The following is a 15,097-nucleotide window of genomic DNA, read 5'->3' as shown; positions in this document are numbered from 1 at the left end:
GAGGAGCATTTAAACTGCTCAGTCAGACAGGTCCTGGCCCTCACTAAACTACAAACCCCAGAATTCTGCAGGAGGCAGAAACCAGATTTAAAGTGGATCTATACTCTAGTGTGATGAGACAGTCATATAATCCAGTTCAAAGCAGATAATGTGGATTATCTGATTTGATCATCTAGATTATATGGCAGTGTAGAAGGGGCCATAGTTAAATGGTGGCCCCCACTCTCACGTATAGTGACACTCCCACTTTGGACAGCTTTAAAGGAGAATTAGGGGTTTGGCTTTTTAAAGTTTGATTTAGGATCACCATAAGCTGAAAGTGAATTGAAAGGCACACAATACTGACGGAACATGTCTAGAGAAGGCTGAACAAAGTGGTAAAAGGTTGGTAGCCAAACCTTATGTGGAATACTTTAGCGAGCCAGATATGTTTTGTCTGGAGAAGACAAGGTTAAGAGGGAACATGTACGCCATGTTTAAATATTTGGAAAGATGTCACACTGAGGTGGAGTCCGCTTGTTTTCTGCTGCTCCAGAGACTAAGACATGGAGCAGCAAATTCAAACCACAGGAATGTCAGGGATTCCTCTTCTTCAGAAGAGGAAGGGCAGCAGGAAAGTGCTCATGAATCTGAGGGTGAGTTGGAGTATGAGGAGCAGACTTTGTTAGTACCCTCATTCCAGGAGAGGCGAAAGGAAATAGAGCAGAGACCTCGACGTTCAGCTAGATTAGCTGCCAGAAATGCAGCTGAGTAATTAGGAACTGCTCGAGCAGCTGTGTGGGGACCCAGGGCTATAAAAGCAGAAGCAGGTGCAGCCAGCTCTTGCTGGTAACAAACTGACTCTAATAGCTTCACTCTCTGTGTGCCTGCTCCAAGTCTGCCTCTGGATTTATGCCTGTGTCTTTGTCTGAAGTAAGACTTCCTGGCTTTCTTTTGCATTATTTCACTGAGTGTACTGTACTTTATGTTTTGCTGAAGTAAAGCAGTTTTCATTTACTTACCACAGTGTCTTAAGGCTGTTCTTAAAAGACAAAACAGGACAAGGAAAGAGGTTCAACCTAAACATTAGGAGAAACAGCCTGATGATAAGAGGTTTTTTTTTACTGTGAAATATATTGCTACCTGGGAATACGGTGGAATCTCCTTCTCTAGGGTTTTTTGAACAGATGCTGGATGGCCATCCATCAGGAGTGCTTAGATTGCATAGTCCGGCAAGGCATGAAGTTGTACTGAATGGCCCTTGTGGTCTCTTCTAACTCTATGCTTCTATGACGACAGCAATAGCATCATCCTGTCACCCACGCAGGCTTCTTTTCTTGAAGTCTAGTAGCAGAAGCACATTCAACTACCTTTGAATATCTGTGGCACTATCAATGCACACAATCAGGATAACTTTTAAGCAAGAATAAAAATAATTCCTTTGCCAGCCCTCCTGAGACCTCGCCGCTCAGCACATGCCGTCAGGAGATAAAAAAATTACGGTCTCCACTTTTAGGCTGATAATAAATTTTCTCGCCTGAGAACATGCAAAATTATTCAACCATCAAGCTCTCGTGGGGCTTGCCTCGTTGGACTCAATTCATTCAGCAGGCTATTACCACGGCTTTCTCTGATAACTAATGGAAGGGAAGAAAGCAGCGAGTGAGTGCGGAAGCCCAGCTGTCTCACAGCTCTTAGACCCAACCAAAGAAAAAACAAAGAGAAAGACAGAAAAAATTTGAATACCAATTCATGGGGTTTGGGGCAAAGAAAATGTCTCCTAATTCCCTGCCTGTCAGCCAGAAAAGAAATATGCCATTCATGGTGCCTAATCATTTCCTAACCTTAAGGATAACTATTTTCAATTTGCTACTTGACTTAAAAAAACAAAACATACACAGAGGCTGGATGGCCATCTGTCGGGGGTGCTTTGAATGCGATTTCCTGCTTCTTAGCGGGGGGTTGGACTGGATGGCCCATGAGGTCTCTTCCAACTCTACTATTCTATGATTCTATGAAAATAGTTTGCACATTTTTGTTTTGTCATCCACAATAAGAAGGTCAAAATTGTAGAGAAGGGATGGGGAAATGAGAAGGAAGGAGAGATTTGGACTTAATGAGCTTTATGGTAACCTTTAGGCTTGATCGATCCATGAAAAATTTGATTCTAAACTCGTTTCAAAACTAGAGGGGGCAGTTTTTCGTTTTTGTTGCTAATAACGAATTTGGCCCCCAAAATTTTTCGAAATTAACGAAAATTCGTTATTTTCTAAATTAATTCGTTAATGGCGGACGCGCATACGCGGTGGCCCAAAAACAGCCCGAAGGGGGGGGACTTAGGGGGCTCTCCCGCCCTCATTTTTTGAGTGATCTTCTTCAAACTTGGTACAGTGGTAGAACACATTTAACACTGATAGCTCACCAAAATGTGGAACGTTTCCCTTATCCTCTGATTTTTGGCAAATTTTCATAGCTTTTATAATAAACCATTTTTTAATAATTGCAGAAATCTGTTCCTGGTTTGAAAGTCTTATTTCCTGTTAAATTGGGTTGTCTTTACTGTGAAAGTCATTGTTCTACTTCAGAAACTTTGTTTTTGTGGCTGAAACTTTGTTAAATTGGTGTGTGTGTGATATATATTGTGTGTGTGTGTGTGTATATATATATATATATATATATATATATATATATATATATAGTCCCTGCTTGTGTGTGTGTGTGTGTGTAGGTAAAGGTAAAGGTATCCCTTGACGTTAAGTTCAGTCATGTCTGACTCTGGGGGTTGGTGCTCATCTCCATTTCTAAGCCCAAGAGCCAGTGTTGTCCATAGACACCTCCAAGGTCATGTGGCCGGCATGACTACATGGAGTGCCATTACCTTCCCAGAAACACCCAGAAAATGGGAATTCCAGACAGGAAACAATCAGGGCCAGCTAATACCTCCCAACAAAGGATTCCCCCAGGTAGGAAGCAGCCAGGCTTTGAAGCTGCAAGGCTATTCAATGCTAATCAAGGTGACCAATTGCAACATTCACACTTGCCTCCCACAGACAAGAGTTCTTTCTCCCACCCTGGACCTTCCACAGATATATAAACCCCACTTGCCTAGCTTCGCACAGACGTCAAAACCTCTATGTCTGCCACAGATGTGGGTGAAACGTCAGGAGAGAATGCTTCTGGCACATGGCCATAGAGCCCGGAATACATACCACAACAGTGTGATCCCGGCCATGAAAGCTTTCGACAACACAACCACAGTATCCATTCAAGTTCATGTAGCGTGGTATGGACTGGAGACCTGTATTGGGGGGAGGGAGGGTGCGAATCTGGGCCCCTGGGAGCAGCCGAGGACGGGCCTGGCCCACACCCCCTCGCATCCCAGGCCTCTTCCTCCTCACCGCCGGGCCCCTCTCGGTCTCTCCAGGCCTGAGCTGAGGCGAGGCGGCGGCGGCGGCCATTTCCCCCCTCCGTCTTCCTCCTCCTCCTCGGCCTCCTTCCCCCTCGCCCCCTCCCATTGGCTGAGCCTCCCATTGGCTGAGGGGCAAAAGGAAAGGAGTTTGGGTGATTTGCAAAAGCTTTTTTTTCTTAACGAAAAAAACGAAGAAATAAGAAAAAACGGCCTCTTGCGATTCGAAACCGCGATATCCAGACGTGTGGACAACCAAGGTTCTATATTGCTTCAAAACAAACGAAAATAACGAATTAATAACGGGTAACGGGAAAATCGAATTATTTGAGCAAGCCTAGTAACCTTACATACATGTACAGTTCCTCCAAAGTCTTGGCTGAGTATATAATTCAGTTGCAGAATGTCAAGCTTGGGAAATGTAACCTTTTGGACTTCAGGTCCCAGTATCTGGATGTTGTACTTAAAAAAAAACCTTCCTAATGTTTCCAGATTTAGTGCAATGGATTTCTAGGAAGAACACTCCTCCCAGAAGCATAGCCTCATTCAAACTAAAAACCCACCTTGGATGCATCTACACCAGTGGTTCCCAACCTGTGGTCCGTAGACCACCAGTAGTCCCCAATAAGTAAAATATGATCCACGTCCTCACCATTACTACACAGTTGCAGCGGGAGTGACTGGTCTCGCAAAACCCTCTTATAGTGCTTAGGAACAGAGATGTCAGGAGGGGAGAGGCTGACTACACATGAAAGGCATGATAACAAGCCTCCTGACTGCTGCTTCTCCTCCTCCTCCTTCTCCCTGAGTGGAGCCATTCCATGTGGCACCTAGAAGCAGGGGCGCCTTGGTGTCTTCGTTTTTAGGCCTGTTCCTGGGGTTATTTGGGGTGCTGGTTCAGAAAATTGCATTGGATAGACCACATCATCTCTAGATTATTAAATATGTTTTTCTGTCTGGATGGCATATATTCTGTATCAGAAACTAGAAACTAGAGCTGATGTGGTCTATCCAATGCAATTTTCTGAATCGGCACCCCAAATAACTAAAGCGAATCTGAAAACTGAAAATTGATTTGTAATTCTTTCAGTACTAATGTTGGAGAGTGGTCCCTGGTCAAAGTGGACCCTGATCAAAGTGGTCTCAGGTCAAACTGGTCCCTGGTCAAAAAGGTTGGGAACCACTGATCTACACTATAGAATTAATGCACCACTTTAATTTGTCTCAATGCTATGGGATCCTGGTATTTATAGTTTGTGGAGACACCAGAACTCTTTGGCAGAAGAGGCTAAAGAAAGACCTTATAAGACTACAAATACCATAATTCCATAGCATTGAACCATGGTACTTCAAATGGTGTCCAACTGCATTAATTCTACTGTACACATGCATCCATCATTTGAAAAAGTGATTAAAATATCCCCTTCTCTATTTTGCTTGATTAACACGCAAACTTACAATGGGCTTTAATCAAACTTTTTAAAAACACAAAAAGTGCGAACCAGAAAAAAAATGGTGAGACTTATTTATTGCTTGGTAGTTTATGAGACCTTTCAGGTCTGATGTTGTTTAGGGACTCAGCATGTTTTAAACCAGTCACGAACTGCTTCTATTGTGCAAGAATTGTTTTCCTTTTTCAACACTGAGAAGTAAGGTGGGAGCCATAAACCTTTGCCAGACACACACAGAAAGAAAAAAGGCTTCAAGACTGGAGAATGGCTTTATAAATCTCCATTGCTTATCTCTCAGCATGAAAGGGCTAGTTAGTGCTGGAAAACAGCTTAAAATACAGCCTCTGCTGAGCTAAACCTATTTTGCCATTGAGCAAGCTTCAGAAAACGAACACAAAGACTTGTAGACCATTTCCAGATGGGTAGCTTCATTGTGAGTCTGTTGTTGTGAAGCAGCAATGAAAAAGTGTGAGAGGATGTCAAAGATTCACACACTTTTTGTTGCAGAAGCTTTTGTGGACAAGAGCCTACTCCATCAATGATGAATCAATGTGCGGACTGAAATAAAAGTGCAAGGGGATTGCAGTTATTGAAAAAGACTCTCCAGGGTATCTGGCTGCCTCTGTCTTCCTTGTCAGGAAATTTCTCAAACCATGATTGGTATCAGGACTTAGCAAAAGGGAACAGTAGTTAGGGAAATACTGAGAGCCCATCTACACTTCCAGATAATACAGTGGAGGTGGCACATTAGCCTGGGGTGTCCAAACAACACTCCAGACTAATGTGATTCAACCCAGGATAAACCTGTTAATCCTGGGTTAAAAAAATGCCAGCAAAAGTCCCAATCTGCCTTTGAAAATGGCTCGGAAGCTCCAACTAGTACAACGGGCGGCAGCCAGACTAATAACAGGAGTGGCTTACAGGGAGCGTACTACTCCCATGTTGAGTCAGCTCCACTGGCTGCCGATATGCTACCGAGCCCAATTCAAAGTGCTGGTTTTGACCTACAAAGCCCTAAATGGTTCTGGCCCATCTTACCTGTCCGAACGTATCTCCTCCTATGAGCCTTCTAGAACTCTTAGATCATCGGGGGAGGCCCTGCTCTCGGTCCCACCAGCCTTGCAGGTAAGGCTGGTGGGAACGAGGGACAGGGCCTTCTCGGTGGTGACTCCTCGGCTGTGGAACACCCTCCCCAGCAACATGAGTCCCTTTTGGGAGAGAGGGCGGTATACAAATAAACTTTTACTTACTTACTACTTACTATACGGCAGATACCAACTCTCCTAGGCTTCAGGAAAGCCTTAAAGACATAGTTGTGCATGCAAGCTTTTAATGAACGAGAACATAGACTTTACATGACCTGTACGAAGACTTATTGAGGATTCTGGATGAATAGATTCTAATCTTGGACATGCTTAAAATTTTATATAATGTGATTTTATTTTGTTATGGTATCTGTTTTATATGAACTGTTGTTTTGTAGATTGTTTTATATGAATTGTTGTTTTTACATTGTTTTTAGGCATTGAATTTTTGCCTATTTACTGTAAGCCGCTTTGAGTCTCCTCAGAGAGAAAGGCGGGATAAAAGTGATGTAAATAAATAAATAAATAAATAAATCTCCTAGGAAGATCAGAACTCCTACTGGTGTCATGATTGTGGAGACTGCTATCAGGGATTACCATGCACAATCCCCAATGGCAGACCCACAACCGTTCTGCGCTTCCCGGTCTCGGACAGCCTAAATGGACTGGCAATGCCACCCTTCCTTCCCCATGCACCATTTCACCCTACAATAGAAGAAATGGTACATTTACCAATGCATGAGGCTTCCCAATAACTCTGTGGTGCTCAGAAATGACACAATAGAGCTTTGGAGAGGGATTTTTTCCCACACTTCTCCAAAGCTAGTTAGGCGCCTTCTACACTGCCATATAAAAATCCAGATTATGTGCTTTCAACTGGATTATGTGTCAGTGTAGACTCATATAATCCAGTTCAAAGCAGATAATGTAGATAATGTAGAATAGGCCTTAGATTTCCTATTTATGTATGTCCCAAGATTATCTCCCTGCATTTAAATCAGGTGGGAAACATGTAGTCCTCCAGATATTGTTGGTTCTGCAACACCTGTTGCCCCTAGGCATTGTAGGTTGAGCATTCCTTCTCTGAAATTCCTAAAATCTGAAAGGGTCCAATATCCAGAATTGTTTTCATGGGTGATAGTAGGAAATCTACTGCTAGAGGTAGATCAGGGCCTGTTTGGAGAATGTCTGATGAAAACCCTGTCTCCCTTGAGATACATGTTGTGTATCCCTTATCTGGAAATTGAATGTCTGAAATGTTTCAAAATTGTCCACATGGCAGCCTGACAATTTTGCTATCCAATGATTCCACATGCATGAACTTTGTTTGATGCACGAAGTTACTAAAAACTAAGTGTACAAAATTGCCTTCAGGGTATGTGTATATCAAATTTCTTGTTTAGACTTGAGTCCCATTGCCAAGAATGCTCATTATGTAGGTAAAGGTAAAGGTTTTCCCCTGACGTTAAGTCCAGTCATGTCTGACTCTGGGGGTTGGTGCTCATCTCCATTTCTAAGCCGAAGAGCCGGTGTTGTCCGTAGACACCTCCAAGGTCATGTGGCTGGCATGACTGCATGGAGCGCCATTACCTTCCCACCGAAGTGATACCTATTGATGTACTCACATTGGCATGTTTTCGAACTGCTAGGTTGGCAGAAGCTGGAGCTAACAGCGGGTGCTCACTCCGCTCCCGGGATTTGAACCTGGGACCTTTCGATCTGCAAGTTCAGCAGCTCAGTGCTTTAACACACTTCGCCACATTATGTACCTATATTCAAATACAGAGATTCCAAAATCTGCAATCCAAAAATACTTTTGTTCCCAAGCATTTTGGATAAGAGAGACTCAAACTGTATATGTAAGTTGAATGTCCATCCTAATAGTGCCAGAAGGGGCACATGTCCAGCACCCCTTATTTAAATCAATGGTAAGGCTCAGTTGGCATGTGAAATTCATATGCTGCTCAGAACTCAAGCATATCTCTAGATTAAGGATTTTGTGTCCAAGCAATCTAAAGAGAAAGAAAGCTAAGGCGGGAAGATTGCAATGGGAGCCCATGGGTGGTCCCTGTGGTCTCCTGGCTAATGCTTTGTTTATTGACTGAGGTCAATAAACTATTTGTTCTGAGTGCTTTCTCCTATTACCCTCTGTCAGTATAGGTGTCCTCTGGAGCATTGCAGCGAAATATGTCAATCAAAAAGAATATTAATCTAAGTATATTGGGAAAGCAACAAACCCATACCAATGATTTGCTTGTGCTATTTCATGAGAGGATGGCAGCCCGAGGACAGAAAGTTTTTGAAGGTTGCAGAATTTTTAAAAAATGAAATCAAAGTAAAGTAAGAGAAACCAGAGTTCATGTATTAAACTGTTTAAAACATTTCAGCTCTTTGTAATCATCAGGAGATTCCCAATGGCAGAAATATCTCAAATATCAATGTCTTGCTTATTACAACTCTAGAAAAATCAATGCAATGAATTGAACAGCAGTGAGCCATGCATCTCCAACTTAATTTCCCTAGATGTGGTAGAAAGGATACAATTCTAACCATCTTCAGCCACCATGGTCCATGATCAGAAATGATCAGAGTTGTAAAATAAGGCACTGTTTCTTAAACTGTGGGTCTCAATCTCAAATAGGGTTCCCCTAGCTCTGGTTGAGCTAGTCTCTAGTGCCTTTTGTGTTCCTTGATTTGTGTTTGGGCATTGCTGAGTTTGGGGGTCAGTATGTAGACTTGGTATATGAATGGTAGCTGCATGGTATATGGTAGACTTCTGCAGAAGTTAGAGGATCCCTCTTGCCCTTTGCTGAACGTAGCATTTGTTGGATTTTCTTAGTGGGTCTGTTGATAGTTTGTAGGTTGTGTTTCTTCATCAGTCTCCCTATGCGGTCAGTGATACCCTTGATGTATGGTAATAACGTGAAAAGCACTGCAGACTAACTCAACCAGATAAGTCAGCCCCAGCAGAGTACTTGATGACCCAACCTGGACACAGCATATTATTTGAGAACACAGAAATGCTGGACTATCATATCAGACTACACAGAGAAGCCATTGAAATCCACAAGCACGTGGACAATTTCAACAGAAAGGAGGAAACCATGAAAATGAACAAAATCTGGCTACCAGTATTTTAAAAACCCTCTAAAATCAGGAGAGGAAATAAAGAACAACATTAAGAAAACAGGAGAATTCCAGCCAAGAAACAATCAGGGCCAGCTAACACCTCTCAACAAAGGATTCCCTCAGGCAAGAAGCAGCCAGGCTTTGAATCTGCAAGGCATTAAATGCTAATCAAGCTGGCCATTTGCAACATTCACACTTGCCTCAAACAGACAAGAGTTCTTTCTCCCAACCTGGACTTTCCACAGATATATAAACCCCACTTGCCTAGTTTCCAACAGACCTCACAACACCATCCATAAATGTAGGCGAAACGTCAGGAGAGAATGCTTCTGGAACATGGCATACAGCCCCGAAAACTCACAACAACCCACTGTATTTTGATTGCTGGAGAAGAGGCTGCTTTCATAATCCAACTTCTCCGGCTTTAGCTCTGCATTTATTTACCCTTCCTATTTGGCATTTGGATTCTTCCTTGCCTGGTTTATACACAGGAGGGATCCTGTAGATTTTATAGCTAGAATTGGGATTTCTGGTGAGTCTTTTTATCACACAGTTTCTGGATAGATGTGAGTTGAGGCTCGCATTGGGGAGGAACATCTTTGAGACACCCCAACCTCAAGCTGGCTTCAAACTTTAGATTTATTTGCTTAAGCAGATGGGGCCTCAGAATTACTATTTTAACTTTTCATGATGTGTTGGAGTGAAACTACACCAAGGACATTGTAGGAAATCAAAACGGCTCCGAACCAACTGTCCAGGGTTGATTATTACTTATAGCCATCCTAATCCAACAACATCAAATAAGATGAACATCTACTTTGCCCAACTTCAGCCTCAGAGTACTGAATTCTGCCCCTGCTGTAGTTACATGGCGTGATGATTAAAATTGCACACAACTTGCTTAATAGTGGCATAAAAAGAATATCCCTTCTTTCTCCTCTTGTAAAGCTTAAGATAAATTCATGGGGCTTTTTTGTGCTCAGGAAGACCTTTGGAGATGTCATCCTCTAAACTGATTAGGCTCCTCTGATTATGACAAGTATTGAGTCTGAAGCTCAGAGTGATTGATACAGCTGCCACCACCAATTGCGGAGAGGTATCCATGAGCAGCGTGAGGAAAAGAGAAGAGACAATGAAATGATTGCAGCTTTAGCTGCAGCATAGAAATAATCTGGCCAAAGTGTTTCCAAGATGTAGGGTTTTTTCTCACTGCCTGGAGTGAAGAACACTTTCATTTCTTTTAATACTAGTGAGTTATAAGCTGTTAATAGCACTTCATTACTCTGGTAAACTCCATAGGTTTTCCAAGCTGTGGGCACTCTGCGCTTTATCTCTTATTTCCTACCTCTAAAATCCAAACTTATAAACTTGCTCTAAATGCCTTAACAAAGCGCTACATTCTTTATGTATGAAATTGAAGGAGGGGAGAGTCTTTTCAGATTTTATATAGTGTGAGAAGAGCGTGTCTCATGGACTGCAAGTTCTACATACAGGAAACCTCAGGATTGTTCAAGACAAAGGGCTTGAAATGCTACTAATCAGAAGGTATTAGCTAAGGTCCTGCATTGTGTAGCATAAATATACACATGTAGAACTATGCATTAATTGTGGTGCATAAGCCTTGTGTTGAATAGTGTTGGCACTATTGAATCCAGGCACCAAATGTGCAATTGAATACATAACTTTATGTGTGTGCACCTCCATGCGCAATGTGCACTCAGATACAGTAGTGCTATAAGCACAATTCCATTCCCACAACCTTGGTCCAAAATGTCAAACTGCTTCCATAGGGGAATGCATGCAATACTAAAGGATGCATCTATACTAGAGAGTTATTGCAGCCTGATACCACTATAACTGCAAAGGCATGATGCTATAGAATGATGGTAGTTGTAGTTTTACAAGGACTTTACAAGCTTTCTCTGCCAAAGAGTGCTAGTGCCCCAGCAAATTACAAATTCCACGATTGCCTAGCATTGTGCCATGGCAGTTAAAGTGACCTCAGACTGCATTAATTCGACAGTGCAGACGCACTCTTAAGATACCAACAAGATTTGGCTCTTTTGATGTGGTTCAATATTTTTCGTTTTAAACAGATTTTGTACGTTTGTTGGTAGTAAGGGGGAAAAAAATGCAAGCATTGGGTAAAACCTGGGAGAGGATCAAGTTGAAGGCAGTTTCTGTGATCATGTCAGAAACATTCTCTCCCTGAACTTTGTCCAAAACTAGCAGGAAAATGCTTTGTCCTGGGAGACTGAACAATTGTCTTTTCAATCTGGAAGGGAGCTCACAAGGTGACCTGGGAAATGGAGCTAGGTCATAGGTATTGTATTTCTTTAGTAGAGGAAAATGCATTATTATTATTAGGAAATGCTACATCCTTTCCATTCTGTGTAGTTCCTGGATGGCCTCTCGTCCCAGGTGCTTGGTGCACTATCTGTTTTTGAAACTATAAGTCTGAGTTAAGCAAATTCATGAAAGGAAGGATTAGACGCAAGAGAATCAAAACATCTCCAGAAAGGGATTATTGGGAATTCTGAGGGGTGATGTATATTAAGTAGCTATTGATCATGCCAGAGGTCAGTATCTTGGAGTAATTTGACCCAAGAGGTTAATTGTGATAGAGGTCAATACAAGACCAAAACACGCAATACATCAGAATGCCAAAGGGAATTGAGAAGAGAATTTATGGGTAATATTTAGTGTTTGTGGCACAGAGGAAATTAAACTGGATTGCTGAAGGGCAGATTTCTTAACTCCAGTTGCAATTCTTTGGTCTTGTCACGACCCAGGCTGCAGAGCACCAATAACCATACACAGAGGCCAGATTCTATCTAATATCTTTATTAAGGAAATATATAAAGTTAATAAAAACAAGTATAGGAAATAGTCCAGAAGTAGACCTTTCAGGAAAGGTCAAAATTAGTCCAAAAAAGCAATGTCCAATATGAAATATTAAGGTCCAAAGTTGTAATCCAATAACCGAAACACTCACTTGCCAAGCAAGTGAGGGGAGATGACAAGGTCCTTTAGTCCATGAACTTGAGCAAGGCTAGGAAATAACTTGATTCTTGGCACACAAAGCTTGATTCAAGGCAACAAGGAAACGAGGAGCAAGAACAAGATCCGTGGTAATTACTTGGCGAGGTCCGGGAAACAAGGCAAGATCCGGGGAGAAAACAAGGCTGAGAACGAAGGCTTGGAACAGGAACAAAGGCTTGAAAGCAGGAGTAGCTGTCCACACACGCTGCTCCGGTAGCTGACGAATTGACTCCGCAAGATCCCTTCGTGGGCAAAACACCTAAATAGGGTCTAGTTTTCCCGCCAAAGAGCAGTTCTCTGGAGAACCAGAAACGAAAGCTATTCTCTGAGTCCAGATGCATGACTCCTTAAAGTTTCCCATGGAAAGCAGGCTTAATCAGCTGAATGCTTAGCAGCTATCCTAGCACTCCTGCGAGACGCCTGTTGAACTCCCCTCTGTTGTTTACAAAAATCATGGCGAGAAAACGGGGGAGATTTTGGCTCGGGGCTTGTTTGACAGACTTCTGGAAGACAAATCTCTTGCAGGTGCAAAGGCTCAATTTCTGGCTGGGATAGTTCCTTTTCTGGCTGAAATGGTGGAAAACCCAAGTTTTCCTCTTCATCATTCACAACAGTACTAGGAACGGGACTACATGGCCCATGAGTCATCACACTATCCCCCTCCTCAAGCCCCCTCTCAAAATAGGGCTCTCTCCCCGAGGCGCGAGGCCGCGGCTTGGCGGGATAGGTCAGATGGAAGCGGCGGGTTAAATCGGGGGCATGGACTGTGGAAGCGTCTTCCCAAGAACGTTCCTCGGGGCCAAAACCCACCCAGTCAATGAGATATTGTAGACGGCGGCGGTGAAAGCGAGAATCCAAAATGTCCTGAACCTCGAATTCCTCCTCCCCATCCACCAAAACAGGAGGGGGGGCCGGCCGGTCTGCATCAGGGCGCACACCTTCCGCCGGAAGGAGCAGAGAACGATGAAACACTGGATGAATGCGCATAGAGCGCGGAAGTTGGAGTTTGAAAGTCACGGGGTTAAGTTGCGCCACCACTGGGTAGGGCCCAATGAAACGGGCATCTAATTTCCGGCAAGGGCGATGGGAGGGCAAAAAGCGAGTGGACAGAAGAACCCGGTCTCCTACCTTGATTTCGGGGCCCGGCTGGCGATGTTTGTCAGCGTGGCGTTTATAGTCCTCCTTGGCTTGGTCCAGTTGCTGGAGCAAAAGTTGTTGCACCGCTGTGAGTTCCTGCAGCCAGTCCTCTGCTGCGGGAACTTCTGAGGTTTCAATGACAGGAGGAAAGAAACGTGGATGGAAGCCGTAGTTTGCAAAGAACGGGGTTTCTTTAGTAGAAGCCTGGACCCCATTGTTGTAGGCAAACTCTGACAGCGGTAACAGGGAAACCCAATTGTCCTGCTGGTAGTTCACATAACAGCGAAGGTATTGTTCCAAAGTGGCATTGGTGCGCTCAGTTTGCCCATCCGTTTGGGGATGGTGAGCCGAAGATAAACGAGAGTCTATGCCCAATAGTTTTTGTAGTGCTTTCCAGAAACGAGAGGTGAATTGGGACCCACGGTCTGTGACCAAACTCTTGGGCAATCCATGTAATCTGAAAACATGTTGAAGGAATAGATCTGCAGTTTCTTTGGCCGTGGGAAGGCCATCACAGGGAATGAAATGGGCTAACTTGGTAAAAAGGTCCACCACCACTAGGATCGTGGTGAATCCACAGGAAGGTGGTAGATCAGTGATAAAATCCGCAGAGATTATTTCCCATGGGTGGGATGGGGTAGGGAGGGGATGTAGAAGCCCTGAGGGTCTTTCCCTTCTTGTCTTGGAGCGCTGGCATACTGGGCAGGTGTTGACATATTTCTCCACATCCTTGCAGATCTTGGGCCACCAGAAGTCTCCTAGGATCAAATGCATGGTTTTGAATAGTCCGAAATGCCCTGCTGGCTTGCAGTCATGACACAGACGGAGTGCTTTTTCCCTGCCCGGTCCTGGGGGGATGTAAACATGATTTCTATAGCAAAGTAGCCCATCCTTGAGCGAAAAGGGAAAACGTAGCCCTTGGCGAAGTTGGTCTTGTGCCCAAGCATCTGTTTGCTGACTAGCCCTGATTTCCTGAGCACAAAGGGGCCCTGGAGTAGAGGGAGTTGATTCAATGGGAGTGGATTTGGTGTTTCCCACTGTGAGCGTGGCAAAGTTCTCGGGTTGTAGCAGCTGGGACTCAGAGGTCTCCTTGCGCCCTGCAGCGTATTCCGGTTTCCGTGACAGGGCATCTGCTTGCTTGGTCTGGGCTGGGGTTACATAATGAATTTGGAAGTTAAAACGTTCAAAGAATAAAGCCCAGCGTTGTTGCCTCTGATTTAGCTTGCGGGCAGTTCTTAGATGCTCTAGATTCCGATGATCAGTATGTACTTCAATGGGAAATTTGGCCCCTTCTAACCAATGTCTCCAAGTTTCAAAGGCTGCCTTTATGGCCAATAGTTCCTTTTCCCAAATAGTGTAATTTCTCTCGGGTGCGGTCAATTGACGGGAATAAAAGGCACAAGGATGGAGATGATCTCCCACTGGTTGTAGGAGTACAGCCCCAATCGCCACATCGGAGGCGTCCGCCTGCACGACGAAAGGGGTTTCAGGGTCTGGATGCTGAAGGATTAGCTGGGACGTGAATAATTTCTTTAGTTGCCGGAACCCTTTCTCTGCTTGATCTGTCCAGCGGAAAGGCTGTTTCCCACGGATGCAGCTGGTGATTGGGTCAGACCAGCGGGCAAAGTCTGGAATGAACTTGTGGTAGTAGTTCGCGAACCCCAAGAATCGTTGCACCTCTTTCTTGTTGGTTGGCGCCTGCCATTCCAATACTGCTGTGACCTTTGCCGGGTCCATGGTGAGCCCTAGTGGCGAGACACGATATCCCAGAAAATCTACCTCTTGCAGATCAAAAGTGCATTTTTCCAACTTGGCATAAAGTCCGTGGTCCCGCAATCGTTGTAACACCATTCTGACGTGATTCTCAT

The 15,097-nt window shown here is 43.9% G+C and overlaps 2 protein-coding genes across 3 annotated transcripts in view; both read left to right on the top strand.

Annotated features, from left to right (window-relative positions):
- nkain4 (sodium/potassium transporting ATPase interacting 4) overlaps positions 1 to 15,097 on the top strand; it is a 139,520-nt gene that overhangs the window by 66,657 nt on the left and 57,766 nt on the right. The gene's annotated exons all lie outside the window — the stretch shown is intronic.
- On the top strand, positions 2,139 to 6,327 carry LOC134298538 (uncharacterized). Its single transcript, XM_062979033.1, has 2 exons — positions 2,139 to 2,624; positions 2,679 to 6,327. Exon 2 carries the CDS (start codon positions 2,745 to 2,747, stop codon positions 3,675 to 3,677), a length of 933 nt encoding a protein of 310 aa, XP_062835103.1. The 5' UTR covers positions 2,139 to 2,624; positions 2,679 to 2,744; the 3' UTR covers positions 3,678 to 6,327.

The sequence above is a fragment of the Anolis carolinensis genome, chromosome 4 (assembly GCF_035594765.1).
Source record: "Anolis carolinensis isolate JA03-04 chromosome 4, rAnoCar3.1.pri, whole genome shotgun sequence".
Classification (NCBI taxonomy): Eukaryota; Metazoa; Chordata; class Lepidosauria; order Squamata; family Dactyloidae; genus Anolis; species Anolis carolinensis.
Note: the sequence above shows the minus strand (reverse complement) of the source record. Positions and strands in the feature narration are given on the sequence as shown.